At 38.0% G+C, this 26,668-nt stretch overlaps 1 protein-coding gene across 1 annotated transcript in view; it reads right to left on the bottom strand.

Moving 5' to 3' along the window:
- The window catches only part of LOC143197894 (uncharacterized), a 316,954-nt gene that overhangs the window by 52,254 nt on the left and 238,032 nt on the right, over window positions 1-26,668 (bottom strand). Inside the window, exons 70-74 of the mRNA XM_076406689.1 lie at window positions 9,841-26,433; window positions 7,378-8,557; window positions 5,927-6,154; window positions 5,639-5,868; window positions 5,266-5,340 (exon numbers count right to left, since the gene is read on the bottom strand). Coding sequence (XP_076262804.1) covers window positions 5,266-5,340; window positions 5,639-5,868; window positions 5,927-6,154; window positions 7,378-8,557; window positions 9,841-26,433 — 18,306 coding nt within the window. The remainder of the gene's footprint in view (window positions 1-5,265; window positions 5,341-5,638; window positions 5,869-5,926; window positions 6,155-7,377; window positions 8,558-9,840; window positions 26,434-26,668) is intronic.

Raw genomic sequence — 26,668 nt, 5'->3', positions numbered from 1 at the left:
TCTATTTACTGAGCGAAAACAGATAAATATAATTTTTATTTTAAATAAGCTATTGCTATATTAATTCTATTTTGTGCAATATATTGTAATCTCATTCAGAATTATATGTATAAAGGTAGTTCCAAAAATAGTTTGATATATGGATCATTACCGCTTAAAAATAATTACCATAACTAAAATTTTTAATCTTAGATCCGACGAAAGTGTATTTTACCAAACAGCATGGTGAAGTGCAATGATGAGAGTTTCATTTAATTACTTAATAATTATTATTTGTTTGTTACTTATTGTTCATTAACTGAAAATTGGAAGAAAAATTTAGTGAGCATTCCATGTCCTCAGAATGACTCAAAAATAGTTTCAGACATATAACTAAACTGGGTATATTGACATTAAATAAAGTTAAAACAGTTCCACTAGGGATCAGGTTATTTTAAGGTTTCCTGTAATATATTTTTGATTTCATTGATGAGTGACACTTGAAAATCAAAAATCTACGGATTAAGCATCATTAAGAAAGTTTTAACGAACAAACTAATAATGGAGTAGACACATATTAGGTGAATGCATGAACTCTGGCCATTTTTCACTTTAAAAAGGCATTTATTGAAAAAATTGGTAGAATATACGTGGATCAAGACATTTTACCAAAAATCATTTTCTAGCTAATTGATCTGAATTAGTATTCATCGTAAAATGCTCTGTCTACGGGTTATGTTCAATGTGTCAAAAATTTCCATTCGATCTGCAACAGTGTATTCTTTACAAATATTGCAACATGCCAACAAACGTTGTCATGAGAATTTAGGATGATTTTGCCTCTGTTACTTATTCTTTCTGCTCTTTTTGCAACAATACACCGTTCAAAATATCTGCAATAATAGTTTCATTAGATATTGGCGTATCATAGTACACTACTTTACTAATCCCACAATGCACAGCAATATTTTATGGCTGTTAATACTCTGCTTCGGCATCGATATTCGATTCTACTAAATTAACCCATTTTTGCACTTGGGTAGGTCGTGGTATATCAAATACAGACTACGTTAAAAAATGTTTGTCTGTATGGAAAGCAAGAAATTTTGAAACGGTTCAGATCTTTCGTATCTTAGCATTTAAATGCCTAAAAGTAATTTATTGATCAACCGCTAAGCTGCTCGAAAGTTATTTGAGAACCCGAGCTGTATTTTTGTGCAACAAGTCTTACACGTCTTATTCACTATCTCCACTTTTTGTTACATCTTTAGGTCGTTCTTTGCTATTGATTCATTGAAACCAATACTGGCAATTGGGATATGACAGAATATCATACGTTCCGAAAAGCATTTCATATTTTGGACACCAAATGTCTTAAAATCAAATAACATAAGCAATTTTGAACACCTAATAAACTTAGTTGTTTATTTTGTTTAACAATTATAATATCTACAAATTTAATAGGTTTAGCAGTTTTATCTATAATATTTATTGTAGTAAGGATACTGTATTTTCTTACATAATGCAATAAATTTTGAAACGGTCCACAATAACATTTTCAGTAAATGTGTATGGTAGCCAATGTTACTTCTTTTAGATATTTTCTATCTTAGCATTTGAATGCCTAAAAATAAATTATTCATCAACCCCTAAGTTGCCTGAAAGTTATTTGCGAATTCGAGCTGTATTTTTGTGCAACAAGTCTTACAATTGATTATCTTCAATTATTGTTACATCTCTAGGTCGTTCCTTGTTACTGATTTATTGAAACCAATACTGGCAATTGGGATATGACAAAATAGAACCACCATACGCCCCGAAAAGTATTTAATATCTTGGAAAACAGATTTCTTAAAATCAAATAACATAAGTAAATTTGAGCGCCGAATACACTTAGTTGTTTATTTTGTTTAACAATTTCGCTAAATTTCTGAACTTCGGAGTCCAAGAACTTTTTCGGTATAAGACGAGTTGCTGTAAATACTGTCCGGAGTAGTGGATAAATAGATATTTCTCTTTCTCAGAGGCTTTTGTTTCCAATTCATGAAGGGAAATCATTCCTGGCCTATTTCCAGAATCCCTCAACAAGTCTTGAGGTAACCATAACATCAATAATCTTCAGCAGTACATTAATTAGTTTCATTTTGCATACTTTATTGCAATATGTATTTATTACTAAGGTTAAGTTATACAACAGATCACATTGATATGCGTATGTACATTTTCACCAATAGATATCGTTGATACACCCAATAAAAGTTTTCTTCAAAATGTATGTGTTTGTTACTCAGTGAGTATATTAACTCAGATATTTCTGGAACCACCCTGGTACTATAATGTGTTCCCTAATGTCTTGAATTCTAATTTTATTTAAAGGGTATTCTAGTCGAGAAATTTGAAAAAATCGCCTATTTTTCATGATATCTAAGCTTAGCCTTTTAAGAATTTCAACATTTGAATTAACAGATATAGCCATTTTAGTGATGTTGGCACCTAACTCGTATTGGTCGGAAATGATCTACCAATAAAGGATACGAATCCTCCATCGAACGAAATATAGAAAACTAATGTTGGGAACTATCGACTGAAAACGACTATCGACTGTTTAGTAATTGAGTACTTTTTACTATCGACTGTTTCAGTCGCTATTTTTGGTTCGACTGGTTTTATTAATATTTACTATCGACTTTTTTAGTCGTGTACTTTTAGTTACTATATTTGGTTCTACTAGTTTTATTCGACTGATTTTTAACGTTCTTGTTCTGTCGTCCCAGCTGCGACCTTGACAAAAATGTACCCAATTTATGCTTACATACATTTATATGTAAAATATATAGTTTTATGATTTTTCTCGGTAGTTTTCTTCTAAATAAAAATAGATTGTATATTAATATAGCAACATTTTGGAACGATATTTTTCAAGACTGTTAATGTAATAGGGTAAAAAGATTAAAATTTCGAATGGTAAATAGTAAAATATTTTTCACTGTTTTTATGATAATAATAGGTAATATTTCGGTTACCCTTTCGATTTTTGTTAAAAATTATTTCCGTTCAATAATAAATATGACATTTGTTTTATTTTGAAAAGCTCTAGTAGTTATTGTGCTAATCCTAATTTCTTATGGATTAGTTTAATTTTTATTTAGTATTTGTGTTTATTGTACATCTTTAGTTTTTAAGGTTTGTTTAAGTTCTATTGCATTGTCTATATTTATTATTGTATATATTTTTATATTGAAAAATAGCGATTAACATATTAAAATAAAAGAAAATATTTGTGGAGAATTATTCCACTTGGTACAAAAAATTCCATTCCTTTTTACTTATCCACAGAACATTCAAATATAAAAGTAATTCTACCTCGTTTAAAATGAAATTATTAGTTCCATGTTAATAATATTCAGTAATAATTTTTTCCTTTACTTTTTTAAAGTTCGCACATTAAGGAATATATACATCTCCGTCTCGCTTATACTACCGTTAGAAAAAATAAGCACATACAAAATTTAACTGCTCCAAGCAATTATCTCCGTCCTTTTCTCTCTAATAATTTATACATGAAAGAGTTCCTACATCTTCCTCTGACATCACGAATTGAAAAAATATTCGATTATTTTCACTCGATATTTTTTGACTATCGACTGTTTCAACTCTTTTACAACTATTGACTGTTTCGACTGTTTTCAGTCGATAGTTCCGAACGCCATTGAAAATTATAAAGCCAATTTACAAGAGTTTATTGTGTGAGGTCTTATTGACTCGCTGCTTAGTGTAAATACCCTATATAATAATGAATCTCTAAATTCATTGATATAAACATTTGCACCTAAACATATAAATGCTAGAACTCACATGTTTGAAAAAGTTTAAAATGATGATCCTTATGAGAATGTCTTAGGGCTTTCTGAATACATTCCTCGATCGTACAAAGTAAAACTATGAGAAAATTTTAAATTTTACTGTTATTTAAATTGGTTACAAAAATTCTCGTTTATTCGAACTGTCGTAATTTTAATTATAAATTTATAGGCCTGTAGGTTTTCGTATTTTAATATTTTCACTTTTTATATAGTCTGTATTATACATTAGTAAACACCCAGTATAAAATGAATGATAAAAATATTGCCTGTTTTTTTTTACATTTCACCCGAAAAATACCTAAAATTAATCCTCTAGACTAGAATACACCCTTAAGAGTATACTGTTTCTTCCTTTGGAATGATGTTCGATTTTTGTATGTGCATTTTGATTAAAAATGGTGACTGTTGTTATGGAATATTACCTGGCACACAATGCTGTTTTCATTTGCCTGGACATGCGCTCAAGTGGTACTAACAAAACTGGTCTAAACAAAAGTCAAACGTATCGCTTGGTTAGTTAGAACTCGACACGGAAAATCAAACAAACAAGTTAGGTTACCTGGATCGATGTCGTCGTGGTCGGGACTGAAAGCAGACGCTAATCCTCGCCCCCTATCACTCATACACTCACTCTCGAGCAACAGGAACTCCTGCAGCTCTTCCTGGGAGTCCGCCGTGTGTAATTGGAAGAACGCACTGGGATCGATCTCTCGCGGTTCCAGAGGATACATGGCGTTATCGTTATAGTAATTTTTCGTCAGTTCTTTGGCGACGGTTTCATGTCTCACCCTCGGAACAGTATGGAACCTTTCTTGGTACATAAAATCCGAGTCTTCGTATGACTTGGGCAGAGCGTTGCACGAGCTCGAATATTTGTAAAAATCGTGCGTATGTTTTCTTCGATCTGAACCACTGCTACCCCGTAAGCTACTCGACCGCGTCGAGGGTTCGCTTTTCTCCTCTATAGGTGATAAGATAAAGAACTGATCATTATCCGCGTCCTCGTACACCTCACATTCTCCCTCCTTGGGCTGTTCCAAATTGTCATAGTCGTTACTGATGGTATCGAAACTAGTATAGTGAGATTCCTCGACATTTTCACCGGTCAGGAACTCCATTACCGAACCCACTGAGTGTCTATGGGCGTTCAAATAGTCCGTCATGGTTAAATGGATGAAATCGTCCCTTTCGCACGGTTTACTTTGTCCGGGCTCACTTTGAATCGAACGTTTTCTCGTGGAAGTACTATCGATCAGAAAGAATGACTCTCCCTCCAGGCAAACATTGCTCAAATCACTTCTCAAGCTGTCAGCTGATACGTTACCTTGAGAACTAACCAGTCGTTGGTTTGAGGTGGTCTCTAAGCTATCAGTAGACACATCTACAGAGCACGCATGCGACGAATTGTTGCTAACATATTTACCTTTCAAAGCGGTGGATAGTTCTTCCATATGGGTAACCCATTCGGGTTTGCGATAGTGTTTTGTACCAATAATTCCTTAAAAAAGAAAACAGGAAAATTAATATTAACCACGAAGGGATAGTACCAACGAAATAAAGATGTAACACGTTGCATCTTTACTTCTTGGTCTATTTTTAATAATAGATAGACAACATAAAAAGTACAAGAGAAAAGTGGTTTAAAAATGTTTGTGTATATTGTTTTAAAATACACGGGATTGGGGAATACATCAGAAGCTTCATAGGCTTTTGATTAAGCTGAAATAAATAATTAGGCGTTACCATGAACGTTATCATTAACTGTTCATTGTTGCCATTCGTTAAAATAAATTTACCTTCGACAGTTTCTACCAATAAATGCGTAATGGTTGTAGCCACTCCAAGGGGGTTCTTGGCTTCGTAAACAATTTCTCCTACATCATCAGGGTATGTTTCGGGCAATGTAAGTATAGAAGTACCATCCTCGAAGTTTTCGATGATAAATTCATTGGATGGTACAATTTCTTCTCCTTGCTTCAACCATTTACATTCCGGTTTAGGTTTACCAATAGCTTTGGCTTCCAACCTATGACAAACGGGCACTGGTAAATAGGTTTATCTCTAATTTAAAGCTAAAGTATTACCTGGTAACATCGCCATCTTTAGTAGTCACCACCTCGGGAAGTTTTCTGATGATTCTGGGTGCGAAATCTTCTTCGTCTGAAAGTATGGGACCCTCACTGATGGTCCTATCCTCCAGCAGATCTTCTTCAGAACCAGTCATGTGTCCCAGTTCAGAGTCAGGTACATATTCGTATGCTTCTACTATTAAACTTGTTTTGCAAACAGCTTCCCCGATTTTATTTACAGCTCTATATAAAGATAACATTTCATTAATATAATGCCTTTATTTATATGGAGAATTAATGATGTTATATGGTATATATATATATATATATATATATATATATATATATATATGATTAGAATTAGAAAATATATGGTTTGCTAAATTATATAAAGAAGGTTAGACGAATTTAATGTAAGTAAAAACTTATAATTTGATAAATATTTTCAATTTTGATAATTTTAAACAATATTTTGTTTAATAATAATTGTTATTTGGTGTATTTAAAGTGAATTTAACTTAATATGTGTAACTTTATTCCTATTTTCAGATCATTCCTATATTCAGATTTCAGATTATTGATTAATTTTAGTAGTTTTAGGGATATCCTTCATGCAGAAAATAATTTTATTAGGAATATGTTTTAATCCTGAACTTGTACTACCTGATACTTTCGATATGAAAATATTAATAGAAATAGTTGTTGTAGATGGAAAAGTTAGATCAAAATAAATAAATTTATTATGGGATACATTTCAATAGAAGGTGAAGTAAATTTGAATGATTTTACTAATCAGCAACATAAAGGGAAATGTTTGAGTATTTATACATCATAACTTCAATATCTTATTGTTTCTTTGTACAAACTCACTTTACATGTGTTCCGTGTCACACCATGTTTGGGTGGTGAAGAAAAAGTTTTGATTTCGATCGATCAAATTCGCTTTGGAGTTAATTTAAGTTGCTATATTCAATTGTTACTGTTTTAGCTTCAAATTATATCGATAGGTAAATAAATGAAAATTTCAAGAATTTGTTAGAAAAGTTAAAAAAAAGTGTTTGAAATACTAAAGAACCAAAATTGGATTAAAATTCTTAACACTATGAGGATAAACACTGACTATGAACAATGTTATTGGAGATATTTACAATTTTTGAATATATCTATTAAACTGTTATATATCTATGGTCCAGAATAGTTATCTTCGTTAATTATTACTTCCATCAATTTTTCAAATAATCATTTCAACTAGCCATCAGTAACAAGTGTTTGCTAGGTCATGTAAGACTGATGAAAATTTTTGATAGCAATGTCAATGCAATCAGGATCGATACTTCAATGTTTTAATCCCTTATCAATCATCAAGTTTGTATATTATTAGAGACAAAGAGATATTGTCAGCAAAAATGATGATTTTCGATGGTAGAATAGATATATGAATTTTCAAAATGACTCCAATTACTCACCTGCATGTATATTCACCAGCATTTTCGGGGAATACTTCTGATATCGCCAAAGTGCAAACACCCTCAGTATCTTGGGATATTACCACATCTTTAGCCTCTTTGATTGGTTGGTCATTGTGGAACCACTGAACTTTCGGTGTTGGTTTGCCCACCACCACGCAGCTGAAAGTAACCTTTTCTCCATCCATAACGCTAACTGGAGCTGCTGGTTTGATGAATCTCGGATAAACGAGTTCCTGGGTCTCTTCCCATGGGGTTTCCTTAACCACGTTAAGACTGGCTGTATGTGTGACAGAACCAGCAACGTTCTCAGCTCGGCACGTGATCGGACCGGCGAATTCTGGTGTCACCTCGCTAATGAGCAAGGTAGATTTATTGTCTTTGGTGATAATTCTGACATCGGGACTGGAGACCACTGGAATTTCCTTGATGTACCACTGGAAGGTAGCCGTGGGAAAAGCTTCCACGATCGCTTCCATTATGACTACTTCGCCTTCTTCGACAATCTGTGGCTTAATTGGTTGTATCCATCTCGGTGCCATTGTCTCGGCTAGTTCTTCGGTTATCACGACCGTACTGGTGGATTTAGCCTCGCCTTTAGGATTGGTAGCGCGGACTTCGTATTTTCCAGCCTTCTGTCTCTTTGGTGTGGATTTTTTGATGATCAGCTTAGTCGTGGTGTCTTCTTCGACTATATCGTACTGATCGTTAGGTTGTAGTTGTTTGCCATTCCTGAACCATTTGATTTCTGGTTTGGGAACACCCTCGATGTCAGCCTCAAGGATTACTTCATCCTGTGGTTTTGCCACGACAGCCTTTACAGGTTTGACGATCTTTGGTGCATGCATAACCACTGGCTGGGATACATCCACGACCTTGGATACGATCAAGTTGGCACGGCATTGAGCGGTACCGAACTTGTTCTCCGCCACTACCTTGTAGATCTTCTCGTCATCGGGGCTAGGTTCCAGGATCTCCAGAGTGGTAACGCCTGTTTCGGGATTATAAGTGATGGTTTGTCCGGGTTGTGGTTTGATCTCCTTCTCTTCCTTAAACCATTTAACGATGGGCGTGGGCTGACCGATAACCGTGGCCTGTAATAGGGCCTTGGATGTTTCCTCGACGATTTGAGGTTTCAGTGGTTGCGTAAATCGCGGGGCGACGCCAGTTTCTTCTTTTTCTAAATGAACAGATTTTTAATTAGTTTAAGATATAAAGACAATATTAACACAACAAAAAAAACACAAAAAGAAATTTAATGAAGCTCAAATATGCTTAATATGATGCCAAATATTTTTTTTGGAATGTGCTTGTAACGTGCTCTATAGATTTAGTCAGTAGAATATAGATTTTGTGAAATATATCGTAAGTGTCGAGAATTAATAATTCGAAAACCCGCTTAAAATGATTGCGGAAATAATTTTTGCCGCTCTGTGATTTATACTGACTCAAAATTTGAATACCATCTGTCATTTAGGTTATCTAGTATATCGAACATTAATTTTGCGATTTTAACAAATTGTCCTAATGTTATTGAAAACAAGCCACAACTACAATATTGCGTAAGCCTTTTCCTGGAACTACATTTTACAACTGGTAAGCTGGCTTCAATAATTTTCCAAATTTTATTTAATATTTCCAAAAACTCTCTCATTCTAAAAAAAAAATAAGTCTCTAAAAGTAACAGCGCTAAAAACTAAACGACTAATAACATTTTTAAATATGTTATTCTATATATATCACAAGAAGGAGTCTTTAAGATCTGTAAAAGATATTAACACAACAACAAAATCACAAATCATTATCTTTTTCTAAGCATGATGAAATTTTGAACTGAAATATTTTGAACAAGTATTTTATTTGAAATGTTTTCAGACATGTGTGTAACGTGCTTTATAGGTTTAGTTTGTAGAATATAGATTTTCTAAAATATATTTTATAAATAACTGTTTGCAATTAATAATTCGAAAAGCCCTATTTAAATGATTGTGCAACTAATTTTTGCAGCTATGTTCTCTATGCTGACTTAGAGTTTGAACAGCATCTGTCATATGGTTTATCTAGTAAATCAAATATCTATTTTGCGATTTTTACACCTTATATAATTTTTTGTGTGATAACAAGAAACAATGAAAATGTTGGGTAAGCCTTATACTGGAACTATAACGATACAAGTGGACACAATAATTTTCCAAATTTTATTTGATCTCTCTGAAGGGTCTATCAATCGAAAAAAAAAGCTCTAAAAACAATCCTATATGAAATAACAATATCAAACAAAAAGCAAAAACAAATAACACTTTTATATTTCGTACTCTATATGTTTCACACGAAAAAGTCTTATTATTTCGTCAACATTAAATAATTTGGTTAATAGAACTGAAAAGTATCTGTTTAAGACAAAAAGCAAGGCATTTTTGTGAGAAAAAACGGCAAAGCTTTCAAACAAACGCCTTCTGGTACCTAATATGACTAAATTAGCCGTGGAGGTGGCCACCCCTCCAAGATTAGTGGCCCTGCATGAATACACGGCGACATCCTGGGGTTCCACCTTGGAGAATTCCAAGGTAACCGTGTTCTCCGTGACGCTGATGGTCACGCGCTCATTAGCTTCGAATACGGCTTCGTTCTTGTACCAGGTAATATCAGGGAAGGGCGTGCCCTCGACCGTACACACCAGTTTGGTGGGTTGACCCTCTTCCGCGACCACCGGTTCGACCCGTTTTATAAATCGCGGCGCAACCGTTTTCGATTTGACGCGTTTACCGAGAGTTTTCTGAACCAGCGAGGTATGAATGGTGGTTTCTTCGCGTAAACCTTCATGTTCCGTCAGTTCTTCGTCCGGTATTTTATCCGTGACTTCCGTGGTACGTCTCTGAGATATAATCTCTAATTCTGGCAGAGGTTGGCTGTCATCGAACTTAACAACGCGCTTCTTCTCTGTCTTGACTTTCTTGGATACCACCTGGACCTTAATATCTGAACGGAAGTCTTCCTGAACTTCCGGTTGTTCTTCTTTAGGTTTGTCCAGTATTTCCACAGGGGCTTCCTTCTTTTCAGCCAAGGTGATTTCAGTCTGGGATACCTCAGGCACCTGGGGAATCTCCTCAAAATCATCTAGTTTAGTCGGTATCAATTCCGGCTCTTCTTCCTCTTCGGTTGGTTTATCCTTCTTCTTAGGTTTCCTTTTCTTGGTCTTAATTACCTCGACCTCAGTGATTTCCTTGATTTCTGGACGTTTCAATTCGAGAGCGTCCTCATGTTCAGCCTCAGGTACTTCATAAGCCCTGTCAGTTTTAACATCTTCGGTGGTCACCTTAAATTCTTCTTCTTCAGGTTTCTCTCTAGGAACAGGTTTAAGTTTGATTTCCTCTTTGGGTTCTTCTGGCAAGGGTTTCCTTTTACCCCTGGGCCATTCCTTGACCTCGGGAATTTCTTCCGTCTTTTTCTTGGGCGTTCGTCTCCAGGGTGTGGTTTCATCAGGCTCGTGAACCTCCTCCTCGATTTCAGTAGGTTTGAGGTCAGTAACTGTAATGTCTTCGGAGGTCGGTTTGGCTTCTTGTTCTTTAGGTGAAAGTTCAAATTCACCTTTTTTGTAGTCTTTAGGCTTATGGTCACCTTCCGGTAATTTTATCGGTTTCGATTTTTCAGGAGCCTCTTCTTTCGTTTTCTTATCCCGTTTCACGGGTTTCAGCTTAACCTCCTCCATAACGTCTTCTTGTTTTGGTATCTTACCTTTTCCGAGCTTCAATCCAGGGACCTCTTCAGCTTGCTGTTCTGGTTTGGGTTTCTGTTGTTTTCTCCAAGGAGCGATCTCTTCCTCTGGCTTCTCTTTTGGTTTCTCTTCAAACTCTATCTTTTCAGCCACTTCAGGCACATATCTTTCCGCATCTGGAATTTCTTCCAGCACTATATCCTCCTTCTTTCTTCTCTTTTCCTTCTTCTTTTTCTCGACTACTACAGCCTCTTGTAGCTCTGGCTGATCTACCGGCTTTAAAACTACTTTCTCGAAGTCTTCTTCCTCTTCGGGTTTTTCTGCTTTGGCTGCTGGTTTCAGTTTGACCAATTCTGGTAAGGCAAACTCTTCCACTTCGGCTTTCTGTGGTTTTTCAGGTTTGCTGACCGGTTTAAGTTTGATGGCTGTTGGCTTTTCCTCTTCTTGAGATGTTAGTATTTTTGTACGTTTCGGTTTCTGAGGTTTATCCTCGTCTACTTTCAGCACTATAGTGTCTTCCACTTCCGTTACCGTTTCCACAATAACGGATACACTTACTTCTGGTTGCTTGCCCTCTTCCTCTACAGTTACAATTTCTGTAGTCTCCTCTTTGTCTCCATCCTTCTTCTTGATCTTACGCTTTTTCACGGTCTTCTTTTTCGGCTTGCCCTCTTCAAGAACAGTAGTTTCTTGTACTTCTTCTGGGAGTTCCTCAACCACTAACTTGGATGGCTTTTCTTCTGGAACTTCCTCCTCTATTACAGACACGATTGTTTCTGGTTGCTTGCCCTCTTCTTCTACCGTTACTATTTCGGTCGTTTCTTCTTGATCACCCTTGCGCTTCTTAATTTTGCGCTTTTTCACTACTTTCTTCTTGGGAACGCCTTCTTCCACTGTAACAGTTTCTTGGATTTCTAGAGGTAGTTCCTCGACGGTATATTCTGGTATTTCTTCCTTCTGTTCGATCGGTGAAGTATCTTCTTCAATTGTGACTGTAGTTTGAGGTTTCTCGCCTTCTTTTTCTACAGTTATTATTTCGGTAGTTTCCCGCTTGTCTCCATCTTTCTTGACAATTTTGCGTTTTTTCGTGACCTTCTTCTTAGGTTTACCGTCTTCGATCACTACGGTTTCTTGCACTACTTCTGGATATTCCTCAACAACATAGAGAGGAGCCTCTTTTTCAGGAGACAGTTCCTCAATTACCACGGATGTTCGTGGCTGTTCCCCTTCCTCTTCCACTGTAACAATTTCGGTTCTTTCTTGTTTATCGCCTTTCTGTTTCTTAATAACCCTTTTCTTTATGACCTTCTTCTTAGCGACACCGGACTGATCAATAACTGTGGTTTCTTTGATTTCCAGTGGTAATTCTTCCACCTTAAGTACCGGTACTTCTTCTTCCGGAATCTCGAAAGGTTTCAGATCGACTTTCTCTAATTCCGGCTGTTCTAACTGTTTCTCGCCCTTCTTGGTTGGCTTTAGTTTAACATCAGCCCATGAAACTTCTTCTGGTTTCTTTGGTTTTGACTTCTTTTTAGGTTTCTTTTGTTCTTCAATTATTGGTAACTCCTCAACAACAACTGTTGTTTCCGGAAGCTTGCCTTCTTCTTCGACAGTTAGAATTTCGGTTTTTTCCTCCTTGTCACCCTTCTTCTTTTTGATGACTCTTTTCTTGATGATTTTCTTCTTTGTAACACCTTCGTCAACAACAGTAGTTTCTTGAATATCAAGTGGCATTTCTTCCACTTCGTAGGACGTTTGTTCGGGTACTTTCTCCAGAGGTTTCTCCTCGACTGTCACAGTCATTTCAGGTTTCTTTCCTTCTTCTTCTACGGTGACAATTTGAGTGGTTTCTTCTTTATCGCCTTTACGTTTCTTGATAGTTCGCTTCTTCTCAATCCTGCGCTTTGGTATGCCTTTATCAATTACAATAGTTTCTTGTACTTGAACAGGTAGCTCTTCAACCAAATATTCTGGTTGAAACTCCGTTGGTTCATCAGCAGAAAATTCCTTTTCATGAATAGTAACAGTCGTCTCAGGTTGGCGACCTTCCTGTTCAGTAACCACTATTTCCGTTACTTCCTCTTTACCTCCTTTCTTTGTTTTAATAACTCGTTTCTTTTGTACTTTCTTCTTGCGAACGCCATCTTCAACGACAGATGTCTCGAAGACTTGTTCTGGTAGCTCCTGGATGGCGTAAATTGGTTGTTCTGGTTTGTCGTCGGGTACTGTTTCCTCTTCAACTGTCACTGTAGTTTGAGGAGCTCTTCCTTCTTCCTCCACAGAAACAATCTGAGTGGTTTCTTCTTTGCTACCGCGTCTCTTCTTAATAACACGCTTTTTAGTTACCTTCTTACGAGGTACACCATGCTCGACTACAACAGTTTCTTGTATTTCTTCAGGTAACTCCTTAACAACATATTTGGGTGCTTCCTCGGCGAAGACATGGTCTGGTAGGTCTTTAGCTAGAACCTTCTTGATAAGCTCAACTTGCACCATGTCTATGACATCTTTCGGTTTGGCTTCTTCTGTCTCTGAGAGGGTTGGCACAAACAAGTAACCTTCCTTGGTTACCAGTGTGTCTTCGGTCTTTCTCACCTTCTTGGTTTTCTTTGTCTTTGGTTGCTTTTTAGGTTTTTCTTCTTCCGGTAATTCTTCCTCGGTCACTGTAACTGTGGTTTCTGGTTGTTTACCTTCTTCCTCAACAGTGAGTATTTCCGTGATTTCATCTTTGCTGCCCTTGCGAGTTTTGAGGACTCGTTTCTTGATGCGTTTCTTCTTAGTCACGCCCTCGTCAACAATGACGGTTTCGCGAAACTCCTCAGGAAGCTCCTCGATAACGGGCTTTTCTGGTTCCTCGATCGTTTCAGGTGCCTCAATTTCATGTATCTCCACAGTTGTTTGTGGAGCTTTGCCTTCTTCTTCTATTGTTACGATTTCTGTAACTTGTTCCTTGCCGTCGTCTTTCTTCTTTTTGATGGTGCGTTTCTTCTGTACCTTTTTCCTTGTGACACCACCTTCGACAACAACCGTTTCTTGAATTTGAAGAGGCATTTCTTCGACCAAATATTGAAGTTGCACCTCATCATCAGGCGCTGGTTGTTCCTGAATAGATACAATAGTTTCAGGTTGTTCGTTGCCCTTTTGTGTTGTCACGATTTCCGTGATTTCTTCCTTACCGTCCTTTCTTGTTTTTATCACGCGTTTTTTCATGGTCTTCTTTTTGGTAACGCCTTTATCAACAACAGTGGTTTCATAGACTTGTTCTGGCAATTCTTCAACAGAATAAATCGGTTGTTCCTGCACATCTGATGGTACGTCTCTTTGTTCTTCTACTACAGTGACTTCAGGAGCTTTTCCTTCCTCCTGGACTGTAACAATCTGTGTTGTTTCCTCCTTGCTACCCTTTCTCTTCTTAATGATACGTTTCTTAACAATTTTCTTCTTAGGAACTCCTTCCTCGATAACAGTGGTTTCTTGAATTTCTTGGGGCAATTCCTCAATTGTAACTGTTGGTTTTTCAGGTTGAATTTCTTTGGGCTTCAGCGGTTGTAATTCAACATCTTCCAGTTTGTCTTTGGTAACTTTTTTCTGAGCTTTCTTGGTCGGTTTCAATTTTACTTGTTCGGTCCAAGGTAGGTCTGGTTTCTGTTCGAATATTTTTGTTCTTGGTTTCTCGTCTTCTGGCACCTCCTCCTCTTTAACTATAACACTAATTTGCGGTTGTTTTCCTTCCTCTTCCACTGTCAGAATCTCAGTAGTTTCGTCTTTACTACCTTTTCTCTTCTTAATTACACGTTTCTTTACAACCTTCTTCCTAATGTCTCCCTTTTCCATAACAGTAGTTTCTTTAACTTCCTCAGGAAACTCGATTAATCTTGGTTGTTCTTCCCTAGGTAGTGATTCTTCTTCTTTCGTTATAATAGAGACCTCGGGTTGTTTACCCTCTTCCTCGGTGGTGAGTATTTCTGTTATTTGCTCTTTGCCGTCTTTTTTCTTTTTTATAGTCCTCTTCTTTTGGATCTTTTTCTTGGGCGTTCCGTCTTCCATAACAACAGTTTCTTGTATCTGTAAAGGTAATTCTTCTACTATAAATTCTGGTTGGGGTTCCTCGGCGGGTGCCTCAATTTCTTCAATATTTATAGTTGTTTCTGGGGCTTTGCCCTCTTCTTCAACTGTTAAAATTTCTGCGATTTCTTGTTTTGTACCTTTGGTTGTTTTGATGACTCTTTTCTTTTGTGTCTTCTTTTTGGGCACTCCCTTTTCGATAACTACTGTTTGGAAGATTTCTTCAGGCATTTCCTCAACAGCATAAATAGGTTGTTGGATTGTTTCTTCTTCTTCGACTGTGACGGTAATTTCAGGGCTCTTTCCTTCTTCTTCTACTGTAACTATATGTGTTGTTTCTTCTTTACTTCCACGTCTCTTCTTAATCACTCGCTTTTTAGTTACTTTCTTGGTAACAACATCCTTATCTATAACGGTGGTTTCCTGAATTTGTTCTGGTAATTCCTCGACGAATTCAGTAACTTCTTCGGGTGCTGGTTTCTCCTTGAGTCGTTTTGTTTTTTTCGGTATATCTTCGATGACCGTCACTTGAACCTCGGGAGCTTTACCTTCCTCTTCTTGAGTAACGATTTCAGTGGTTTCATCTTTGCTGCCCTTACGTTTCTTTATAATTCGTTTTTTAATTATTTTCTTCTTGATAACGCCCTTATCGACAACTGTGGTTTCTTGAACATCTTCTGGTAATTCCTCTATTATGGGAATTTCCTCCGGCTCTTCAATGGGTAGAGCTTCTTCGTGTACAACGATTGTAGTTTCTGGTTGTTTCCCTTCCTCTTCAACCACAATAATTTCAGTTGTTTGTTCCTTGCCATCCTTCTTTCGTTTAAGAGTACGTTTCTTTTGTACCTTTTTCTTTACGATGCCTTCTTCCACGACGACAGATTCTTTGATTTCGACTGGAAGTTCTTCAACGACTTGCTCCGGTTGTTCGGGGACCTGATCTTTTGGCGTTTCGATTTCTTCGATTGTTACTACAGTTTGAGGTTTCTCACCTTCTTGTTCTGTTGTTACGATTTGTGTAATTTCCTGTTTGTCACCTTTTCTGGTTTTGATTAACCGTTTCTTTTCGATTTTCTTCTTGGGTTTTCCTGCTACTATGACGGTAGTTTCCTTAATTTCTTCGGGCAATTCCTCGACGACATACACTGGTTTTTTGGTATCCTGTTCAGGAATTGCCTGTTCTTCAATTGTCACGGTAGTTTCCGGTGCTCGTCCTTCCTCTTCAACAGTTACTATATGCGTAGTTTCCTCTTTATCACCTTTGCGTTTCTTCAATGTTCGTTTCTTCACGATTTGTTTCTTCACTTTACCTGCATCAACCACAGTAGTTTCCAAAATTTCTTGCGGTAATTCCTCTACAACAACTTTTTCAGGTTGTACTTCGGGTTTCTGATCATCATAAACAGTAACAGTTGTTTCAGGTTTCTTGCCCTCTTCCTCAACTGTTACGATTTCGGTGGTCTCATCTTTGTCGCCCTTCTTCTTTTTTAGTACTCGTTTCTTCACAATTCTCTTGGTAGTGACACCCTGTGAAGTAACTAGTCTCTCTTGTACTTCTTCGGGCATTTCTTCGATAAGTGGCGATTGAGGAATTTCCTCTGTTGGTAAGGGAGTCTCGAAAGTTTCTACGGACGTTACGGGCTGCTTTCCTTCCTCGCTCACTGTTATGATTTGAGTAATTTGTTCTTTGCCGTCCTTCTTCTTTTTGATAGTTCGTTTCTTTTCGATTTTCTTTTTATGTACGCCTTTATCAACTACCACAGTTTCATTTATTTCTACTGGCAGTTCTTCTACGATGTATTCTGCTTGTTCTGGTACTTTATCTGCAGGCACATCAATTTCCTCAATAGTCATCACAGTTTCAGGTGTTTTACCTTCAACTTCAGTAGTTAATATCTCGGCAATTTCTTCTTTGTCACCTTTTCTAGTTTTAATTACCCGTTTCTTTTGCACTTTCTTCTTTACAACACCTTGTTCGATGACAGTAGTTTCTTGGACCTCTTCGGGTAATTCTTGAACGACATACACGGGTTCCTCTACCTTTTCTTCTGGAATTTGTTGTTCTTCCACAGTAACGGTGGTTTGTGGTGATTTACCTGCTTCTTCTACTGTCACTATTTCAATTGTTTCTTCTTTATCACCCCTTCTCTTTTTAATAACGCGTTTTTTGGTGGTCTGTTTCTTCTCAACTTCTCCTTCTACAACAGTGACTTGTTGAATTTCTTCGGGAAGTTCCTTAATGACAAGAGGTTTGTCTTCTTCAACTTCCTTTTTAACCGGTTTTAGCTGCACATCTTCTGGTTTCTCAGCGACCGGCTTCTTAACCTTAGAAGCCTTCTTTAATTTAACCTGTTCAGTCCAGGGGACATCTTTTGGTTCCTCGACTATACGCTTTGGTTTTGGTTTCTTTTCCTCTAGAATGGGTTCTTCGGAAACCTTAACCGTTGTTTCTGGTTCTTGTCCTTCTTCTTGGACAGTTAGTATCTCTGTAGTTTCGGTTTTATCGCCCTTTTTCTTGTTGATAACGCGCTTTTTCACCACCTTCTTTTTAATAATACCTTTGTCTACATATTCAACCTCCTCAACCTGTTCAGGTTGTTCTATGACTACGTCTTCTGTATCTTCAAGAGGCGTGGTTTCTTCTTGTATGACAACCGATGTCTCTGGTTGCTTTCCTTCTTCTTCCACTGTAACAATTTGTGTAATCTCTTCTTTACCGTCTTTCCGCTTCTTAATTGTGCGTTTCTTCTCTATTTTCTTTTTAGGTACTCCGTCTTCAAACTTGATAGTTTCGTGGACTTCTACTGGTAACTCCTTAACAATATATTGAGGTTCCTCTGGTGTCTCTTCAATAGGCCGTTCATTTTCTGTCGTAATCACGGTAGTTTCAGGTTGTTTACCTTCATCCTGCGTTGTAATAATTTGGGTTATTTCCTCTTTACTACCTCTCCTAGTTTTAATAACACGTTTTTTCTGAACGCGCTTCTTAACAACACCTTGGTCTACCACAGTGCTTTCTTGGATTTCCAGAGGTAGTTCTTGTACAACATATTCAGGCTGGTAAGGTTTTTCTTCCGTTACTGATTCTTCTTGAACAGTAACTGTAGTTACAGGAGCCTTGCCCTCTTCTTCCACGGTGGTTATTTGTGTAATTTCTTTCTTATCACCCTTAAATGCCTTGATAACCCGTTTCTTTGTAACCTGTTTCTTTTCAACACCTTTGTCAATGATGGTAACTTGTTGAATTTGTTCTGGAAGTTCCTCAACGACAAGAGGCTGATCCTCGACAACCTCCTTTTCAACAGGCTTCAGATAAACTTCCTCAGGCTTCTCAATTTCAGGCTTCTTTACTTTAGGAGCTTTCTTAAGTTTAATCTGTTCGGTCCAAGGAATATCTTTCTTTTCCTCAACAACTGGTTTTCGTTTGGGTTTCCTTTCTTCCACTGATACAATTTCTTCGGTAACAGTAACTGATGTGAGCGGTTCTTTACCCTCTTCTTCCACCGTTAGGATTTCAGTGGTTTCGTCTTTGCCATCCTTCTTTTTCTTAATGACACGTTTCTTGACAATCTTTTTCTTTTCAATGCCTTCATCGATAACTGTTACCTGTTTAATTTCTTCTGGTATCTCCACAACTTGCTCTTTCACGGTGTCCTCGGGAGCTACATCTTCTTGAACTGTAACTGTCGTTTCTGGCTTCTTACCTTCCTCTTCTACAGTAACTATTTGAGTGATTTCCTCCTTACCCTCTTTAATTTTCTTAAGAGTTCGTTTCTTCTCAATCCTTTTCTTAATTTTTCCATCTTCAACAATGACAGTTTCTTGAATTTTTACTGGTAATTCTTCAACAATTTCAGAAGGTTCTTTGGGAACTTCATCGGCTGGTGCTTCGATTTCTCGTATCTCTACCACTGTTTCTGGCTTTTTGCCTTCTTGTTCCCGAGTAACAATTTCAGTAATTTCTTGCTTAGCGCCTTTAGTGACTTTAATTGTCCGTTTCTTCTCTATGCGTTTTTTAGGAATACCTTCTTCCACTACGACAGTTTCTTGGACCTCTTGCGGAAGTTCCTCCACAATATACACTGGTTGTTCTTGCTTATCTTCGGGCAATGTTTCTTCCTCCACAGTGACTGTTGTTTGGGGAGTTTTACCTTCTTCTTGAACTGTCAGAATTTCGGTAGTCTGCTCTTTACTTCCGCGTCGTTTTTTGAAAACGCGTTTTTTGGTGATCTGTTTTTTCGAAACACCTTGATCGATGATGGTCGTTTCTTGAACTTGTTCTGGGAGTTCTTCGACGACTTCCTCTATTGGTGTGTCTTTTTCTACGGGTTCAAGTCGAACTTCTTCAAGAGATTTCTCAGGGAGGACTTGTTTCTTCGGTTTGGCCTTCTTGAGCTGTATTTGTTCAGTCCAAGGAATGATTTCTTCTTTTCGCTCAGGGATCTTCTTTGGTTTCTTCGCTTCGACAACTTCCTCGGTCACCGTAACTTTGGTTTCGGGCTGTTTGTCCTCTTGTTCTACTGTTACTATTTCCGTAATTTGTTTCTTGTCTCCTTTGCGTTTTTCAATGATACGCTTTTTAATTATTTGTTTTTTAGGAATACCTTCTTCTACAACTGTTGTTTCATATGTTTCTACTGGCAGTTCTTTGACTGCGTAAGATGGTTCCTCAACTATAGCATCTTTAGGAAGGGGTTCCTCCTCTACAGTAACAACGTATTCTGGTTCTTCGTTCTCATCGTGTTTTGTTATAATCTGAGTAGTTTCTTTTACACCATCTTTGGTTTTTTGTAACGTACGTTTTTTGACAATTTGTTTGGTGATTTTTTGTCCATCAACAACGGCTGTTTCGTGTATTTGCACTGGTAACTCTTCAACTATATATTCTGGCTCATCGACAGTTTCAACTTCTTGAAGTCGTTTCTCTCTAATAGTAACAGTTGTCTCTGGTTTCTCATCGCCCTTTTGTATCGTCACAATTTCTGTTATTTCCTTTTTGCCATCTTTTTTCGTATGTATAACGCGTTTCTTTTCGACTTTCTTTTTCGGAATTCCTTCTTCGATAACAGTAGTTTCGTGTACTTGTTCTGGCAGCTCTTCAACTATATATATGGGCACTTTTGGAATATCTCTGGGTAATTCCTGATCCTCGACGATAACAGTGGTTTGAGGAACTTTTCCTTCTTCCTCGACTGTCACGATATGGGTGGTTTCTTCTTTATTGTCGGTGCGTTTCTTTATTGTACGCTTCTTTGTGATTTTCTGTTTGGATACACCTTGATCAATTATCGTAGAAACCTGAATTTCTTCAGGAAGTTCTTCAATAACCACCTGTTCGGTGACAGGGATATCTTTAGTCTTGACTGGTTGTAGTTGAACTTCTTCGGGTTTCTCTTGAGGGGTTTGCTTTTTGCGGGGTTTAGAAGGTTTAAGCTGCACCTTTTGTTCTGTCCAAGGAACGGGTTCTTCTTTACGTTCTGGTACAGGTCTCTTGGGTTTCTTAGTCTGTTTTGGTTCTTCTTCAAGTACCGTTACAGTAGATTCGGGTTCCTTGCCTTCTTTTTCCACAGTGACAATTTCGGTTACTTGTTCTTTGTCGCCCTTTCTTTTGCGTATTACCCTCTTTTTGGATATTTGTTTTACAGGTACACCCTCTTCAATCACAATTGTTTCAGTGATTTGAGCTGGAACTTCCTCGATAATATGTACAGGCTCGTCTGCCTCTTCTGGTTCTAAAGGCCGTTCTTCAGTAGTAATAGTGTGCTGAGGTATCTTTCCATCTTCTTCTACTGTAACAATCTCCGTAATTTCCTGCTTTCCATCTTTAGATTTTTTGATAGTTCTTTTTTTCACAACTTCTTTGGTGAGCCTTCCCGCATCAAGAACAACAGTTTCCTCAATGTGAACGGGCAGTTCTTCGACTATATATTCTGGTTCGACAATGGGTTCTTCTTTTCGCAAAGATTCTTCTTTCACAGTAACCACCGTTGTCGGTTTTTCTCCATCTTTTTCTGTCTTTACGATCTGAGTTACCTCTTTCTTACCTTCCTTTTTAGTCTGAATGATACGTTTGGTTTCAACGTTTTTCTTGGGTGTACCCTGTTCAATTATGGTGGATTCTTTAATAATAGTTGGTAATTCTTCAACTACATAAATAGGTTGATCAAGTTTCTCTTTAGGTACTATCTTCTCTTCAACAATAACAGTTGTCTGTGGTATTTTACCTACTTCTTCCACTGTAACAATGTGAGTTGTTTCTTCAGTATCGCCGACCCTCTTTTTAAAAGTACGTTTTTTAACAACCTTTTCTTTTTCAATACCTCCATCGATGACCTTCGTCTTACGTACTTCTTCTGGAAGCTCTGTAATATGTAGCTCTTCCACTATAGGAACTTCTTTTGGTTTTTCTGCTTTTGGTTTTTCTTCTTTAGTTTTTTCACCTCTTCTCCAAGGTCTCACTTCTGGTTTCTCGATTTCCTTTGTTGGTTCTGGTTCTTTCTCCAGAACCGTTACTGTAGATTTGGGTTCCTTGCCTTCTTTTTCCACAGTAACAATTTCGGTTACTTGTTCTTTGTCGCCTTTTCTTCGTCGTATTACCCTCTTTTTAGTGATTTGTTTTATAGGTACACCCTCTTCAATTACAGTAGTTTCGGTAATTTGAGCTGGAACTTCCTCGACAATATATATAGGCTCGTCTGTCTCTTCTGGCCCTAACGGACGTTCTTCAGTTATTGTAGTGTGTCGGGGCCTCTTTCCGTCTTGTTCTACTGTAACAATTTCCGTGGTTTCCTGCTTTCCATCTTTGGACTTTTTGATAGTTCTTTTTTTCACAACTTGTTTGGTGAGCCTTCCCGCATCAACAACAACAGTTTCCTCAATGTGAACGGGCAGTTCTTCAACTACATATTCTGGTTCGACAACAGATTCTTCTTTTCGCAAAAGTTCTTCTTTCACAGTAACCACCGTTGTTGGTTTTTCCCCTTCTTTTTCTGTCTTTACGATCTGAGTTATCTCTTTCTTACCTTCCTTTTTAGTTTGAATAACACGTTTGGTTTCAACCGTTTTCTTGGGTATTCCCTGATCAATTACGGTGGATTCTTTAACAGTAGTTGGAAATTCTTCAACTACATAAATAGGTTGATCAAGTTTCTCTTTAGGTACTATCTTCTCCTCGACAACCACAGTGGTTTGTGGTATTTTACCCACTTCTTCCACTGTGACAATGTGAGTTGTTTCTTCAGTATCCCCGACTCTCTTTTTAAAAGTACGCTTTTTAATAACCGTTTCTTTTTCAATACCTCCATCTATGACTTTCGTCTTACGTACTTCTTCTGGAAGCTCTGTAATATGTAACTCTTCTACATGCGGCACTTCTTTTGGTTTATCTTCTTTAGGCTTTTCACCTCTTCTCCAAGATCTCGCTTCTGGTTTCTTCTCCTCGACCGATTCCTTCTCTTCACTGGATGGTTCTTTCAGTTTAGACTCGGATACATCTGGTTTTCGACGAGTTGGTTTTAGCTTTACTTCTTCTGGTTGCTCGACTGGAGCCTCCTTTTCTTGTCTTGGAGTCTTCTTCAAACTAATATCCTGTTTATTCCAAGGTACTGGTTCCTCTTTATGGGGTATTTGTTTAGGTTTTGGTTTTTCTTTTGGTTTAGGTGCCTCAGTTACTTGACCTTGTACTAAAGTAGTGTCTGGTTTTTCTTGCTGTGCTGGTGTTTGTTCTTCGACAGGCTTTGGACTTCTTCTCCAAGGTCTCTCTTCCAGTTTTGGCTCTTGAGATATTTGCTCCTTTCCTGTAATGTCTAACACGGCTTTATCTTCAACTTTTTGTATGGGTATTTCAGGAACAGACTCAATTTTTTCTTCTGTTGGTACTGGTTTCGGTCCCCTGCGCCAAGCTTTTTCTTCTGGTTTAGGTTCTTGTTTGACCTGCTCTTTCTCCTTCAGGTCTAGAATCGTTTTATCTTCATCTATCTGACGTGGTATCTCAGGGGGTGTTTGTTCCGGAGCTTTTGGACTTCTGACCCAGGTCTTTGTTTCAAGTTTGCTCTCTTGAATAACTTCTTCTCTTTGTTTTATATCAAGCAAAGTTTTATCCTCGACTTGCTGTACTGGTTCTTTAGTTGGTTTAAGCTGAACCTGTTCAACTTGCTCCTTTTTGGTCTCCTTTCTTTCAATTGTGGTTTTCTTAAGAACAACTTCCTGTTTGTTCCATGGTACAGTTTCTTCTGTCTTAGGTATTTCTTTTGGTTTTTTCTCTTCGGTTTTTGGTCCCCTCGGCCATGGTTTTTCTTCGGGTTTAAGTTCTTGTATGAGTTGTTCCTTCTGTTGAATATCTAATAATGTTTTGTCTTCAGCATTTTGTACTGGTACTTCTGCTTTTGGTCCTCTGGGCCATGCTTTTTCTTCAGGTTTAGATTCTTGGACTATCTGCTCCTTCTCCTTCACGTCTATAATTGTTTTATCTTCAGTAACTTGATGTGAAATATCCGAAGGCGTTTCTTCTGGTACTTTGGGACCTCTAGTCCAACTCTTTGTTTCCAACTTGTTTTCCTGGAAAACTTCTTCTCTTTGTTGAATATTAAGCAAAGTTTTATCCTCAACTTGTTGCAGTGGTTCTTTAGTTGGTTTAAGCTGAACCTGTTCGACTTGCTCTTTTTTGGTCTCCTTTCTTTCAATTGTGGTTTTCTTGAGAACAACTTCCTGTTTGTTCCACGGTACTATTTCTTCTTTCTTCGGTACTTCTTTTGGTTTTTCCTTTTCACTCTTTGGTACCTTAGGCCATGCCTTTTCTTCGGGTTTAACTTCCTGTATAACATGTTCCTTCTGTCGGATATCTAATATTGTTTTATCTTCAACCACTGGAATGGGCTGTTCTTTCTTTGGAGTTGTTTTTGGACCTCTGGTCCATGACTTCTCTTCGAGCTTAGATTCTTGGTCGACTTTTTCGTGTTGCTTCATATCTAGGATGGTTTTGTCTTCCGTTACCTGTTTAGGAAGCTTTTCGGGCAATGCTTCTTGTTTTGGACTTCTTATCCAATCTTTTGCTTCCAATTTTGATTCCTGACTAACTTCTTCTCTTTGATGTATCTCCAGCAATGTCTTATCTTCAACCTTTTGGACAGGGACTTTTTTCGGTTTAAGATCAATTTGTTCTAGTTGTTCTTTAGTAATTTGTTTTCTTTCGATTGTAGTCTTTTTGAGTACGATTTCCTGCTGGTTCCAAGGTACCGCTTCCTCTTTCTTAGGAACCTCTTTTGGTTGTTCTTCCTCTGGTTTGGGCCCACGTTGCCATGGTTTCGGTGTTAGTTTGTCTTCTAAAAATTCATGACTTTTCTCCGTCACTTGTTCAGTCAAAGTTGTCTGTTCTTTCTTGATTCCTCTTTCCCATTCTTTGAATCGTAACTCTTTTTCAGTGGTTTCAGTTTTGTGTTCTCTAATATCCAACACAGTTCTGTCTTCAATATGTTGGAGCTGTGCTTTGGATACTTCTTTCGTTTTGGTGACTTCTTGTTGTTTAGTGACAACAGTTTCAAGCTGAGTTTGTTGAATGTCATCCTGTTTCACATCTTGTTTGAAGGATTTCAACGCGACCTCCGGTAATTGTTCTTTAGAAACTTCTTTCTTCTGTATTTCTGTTGGTTTTAGTTGTATTTCTTCCTCAGTCCATGGTACAGGTTCACCCGGCTTTCGCAGAAGTTCTTCTGTCGATTTATTGGTATCTATTACATCTGATGGTTTGATAACTGGTTTTAATGAAACTTCCTCTAACTTTGCTTTTGGAATTTCTTTCCTTTCAGGAATTGTTGGTTTTAAACTGACGGGCTCTTCTATCCATGGCAATGGTTCTCCCGGTTGTCGTTCCAGACTTTGTGGTACTTGCTCGGAAACTGCAGGAGCTAACGGTGTAGGTTTCAGAGCAACTTCTTCTATTACTGCCTTGGGAACTTCCTTCTTTTCAGGAATTGTTGGTTTGAGACTAATCGGCTCTTCGGTCCAAGGTATAGGTTCACCAGGCTTTCTTTCAGCCACTTGAGGTTGTTCCAAGGGTTCTCCTTCGGCAAGTTTAGCAACTGGTTTTAAAACAACTTCTTCCAAAGTCTCTTTCGGGATCTCTTTCTTCTCTGGTAAAGCGGGTTTAAGATTAATCTCTTCTTCAGTCCATGGAATGGGTTCCCCAGGAAGCCGTAGAGGAATAAGTTGAACGTCCTCTATGTCAGGAAGCTTCACTGGCTTTAACTGAACTTCCTCAAGTGTTTCTTTTGGAATTTCTTTCTTCTCTTGGGGAGTTGGTTTCAGATCTATATCCTCTTCAGTCCAAGGAATGGGTTCCCCAGGTTGCCTGGGCTGTTCTAACTTAGCCTGTTTCAGTGCCAATATCTCCTCAAGCGTAACCGGCTTCAGCACAACTTCTTCTAATTTTTCTTTTGGGATTTCTTTCAATTTGGCTATTTGATCTTTAGGTGCTGGTTTTAATGAAATTTTCTCCTCGATCCACGGTATGATTTTCGCTTGCTGAGGCTGTGGACCGGACGATTTCACCACATGTTGAGGTGTTTTCGTGATGACTGTGTCAATATCAATTTCCACTGAATCTTGCTTGACGAATGGCTGACGTCCTTCAACAGTTTTAACGTCAAACTTTTCTTCTTGTTTCGGCTTTCTCCAATCTTTTACCTCAACATCTTTCGGCACATGACTGACCTTTTCTCGCTCTATAACTTCGCGATCTAGAAGAGTCTTATCTTCTATGTGCGAGACTGGTTGACTTTTAGGTGGCTTCGCCCACAGTTGCGCCGCATCAACGGCGTCCTTGTGTAGCAAGGACTCGTCGAGTTTCTTCAAAGGCGCTGGCTTTAGTTCAACACTCTCCAAAGTCGCTCTCGGTATTTCTTTGGGTACAGGCTGTGTTGGTTTCAGCTGTACCTCCTCAAGTTTCTCCTTAACCTGCTCTTTGAACAGAACGATCTCCGCTTTCTTCAACACTATTTGTTCTTCGGTCCACGGTTGGACCTGTCTCGGTTTGGGCAGCTCCTCGACGAGAACGGGCTGCGGACGGTCACCGGCGCGCCTCCAAGGTACGTCCCCTGGAGCTATTTCGATCGCGTCCGAGGGTCGAATCCCTTGCGAACCGGGTGCGAAAGGCACGGACTTTTTACCTACCCCACCTGGTACACCTGGTACAGATGAGCCTGGTTGTTTTTGCGGAACGGTCGATCCAGACTGAGACGGGATACCAGTCGAGCCGAATTTACGATATGCACCTGGACGTCCTAAAATTTTTGTATTGCGTTTACGTCATAGAATGTTTACATAATTGTTTCGTATTGGTTACGTCACAGAAAATGCGTAACTTTAACTAAACTTCATCAAATAAATCAAAGAACATGCAATAAATCTAGTACAACAACAATTGTTACAACAACTGTCACAATAATGGTGGTGGATTTATACTTCGATTTACATATCACAAAACGACATATGGATTTGAATTAAACTTATTAACGT

Source organism: Rhynchophorus ferrugineus, unplaced genomic scaffold (genome assembly GCF_030347505.1).
Source record: "Rhynchophorus ferrugineus isolate W39M unplaced genomic scaffold, kcgeb_rfMv2 rfM6, whole genome shotgun sequence".
In the NCBI taxonomy this organism is placed as follows: Eukaryota; Metazoa; Arthropoda; class Insecta; order Coleoptera; family Curculionidae; genus Rhynchophorus; species Rhynchophorus ferrugineus.
This window is presented reverse-complemented; position numbering and strand designations above follow the sequence as displayed.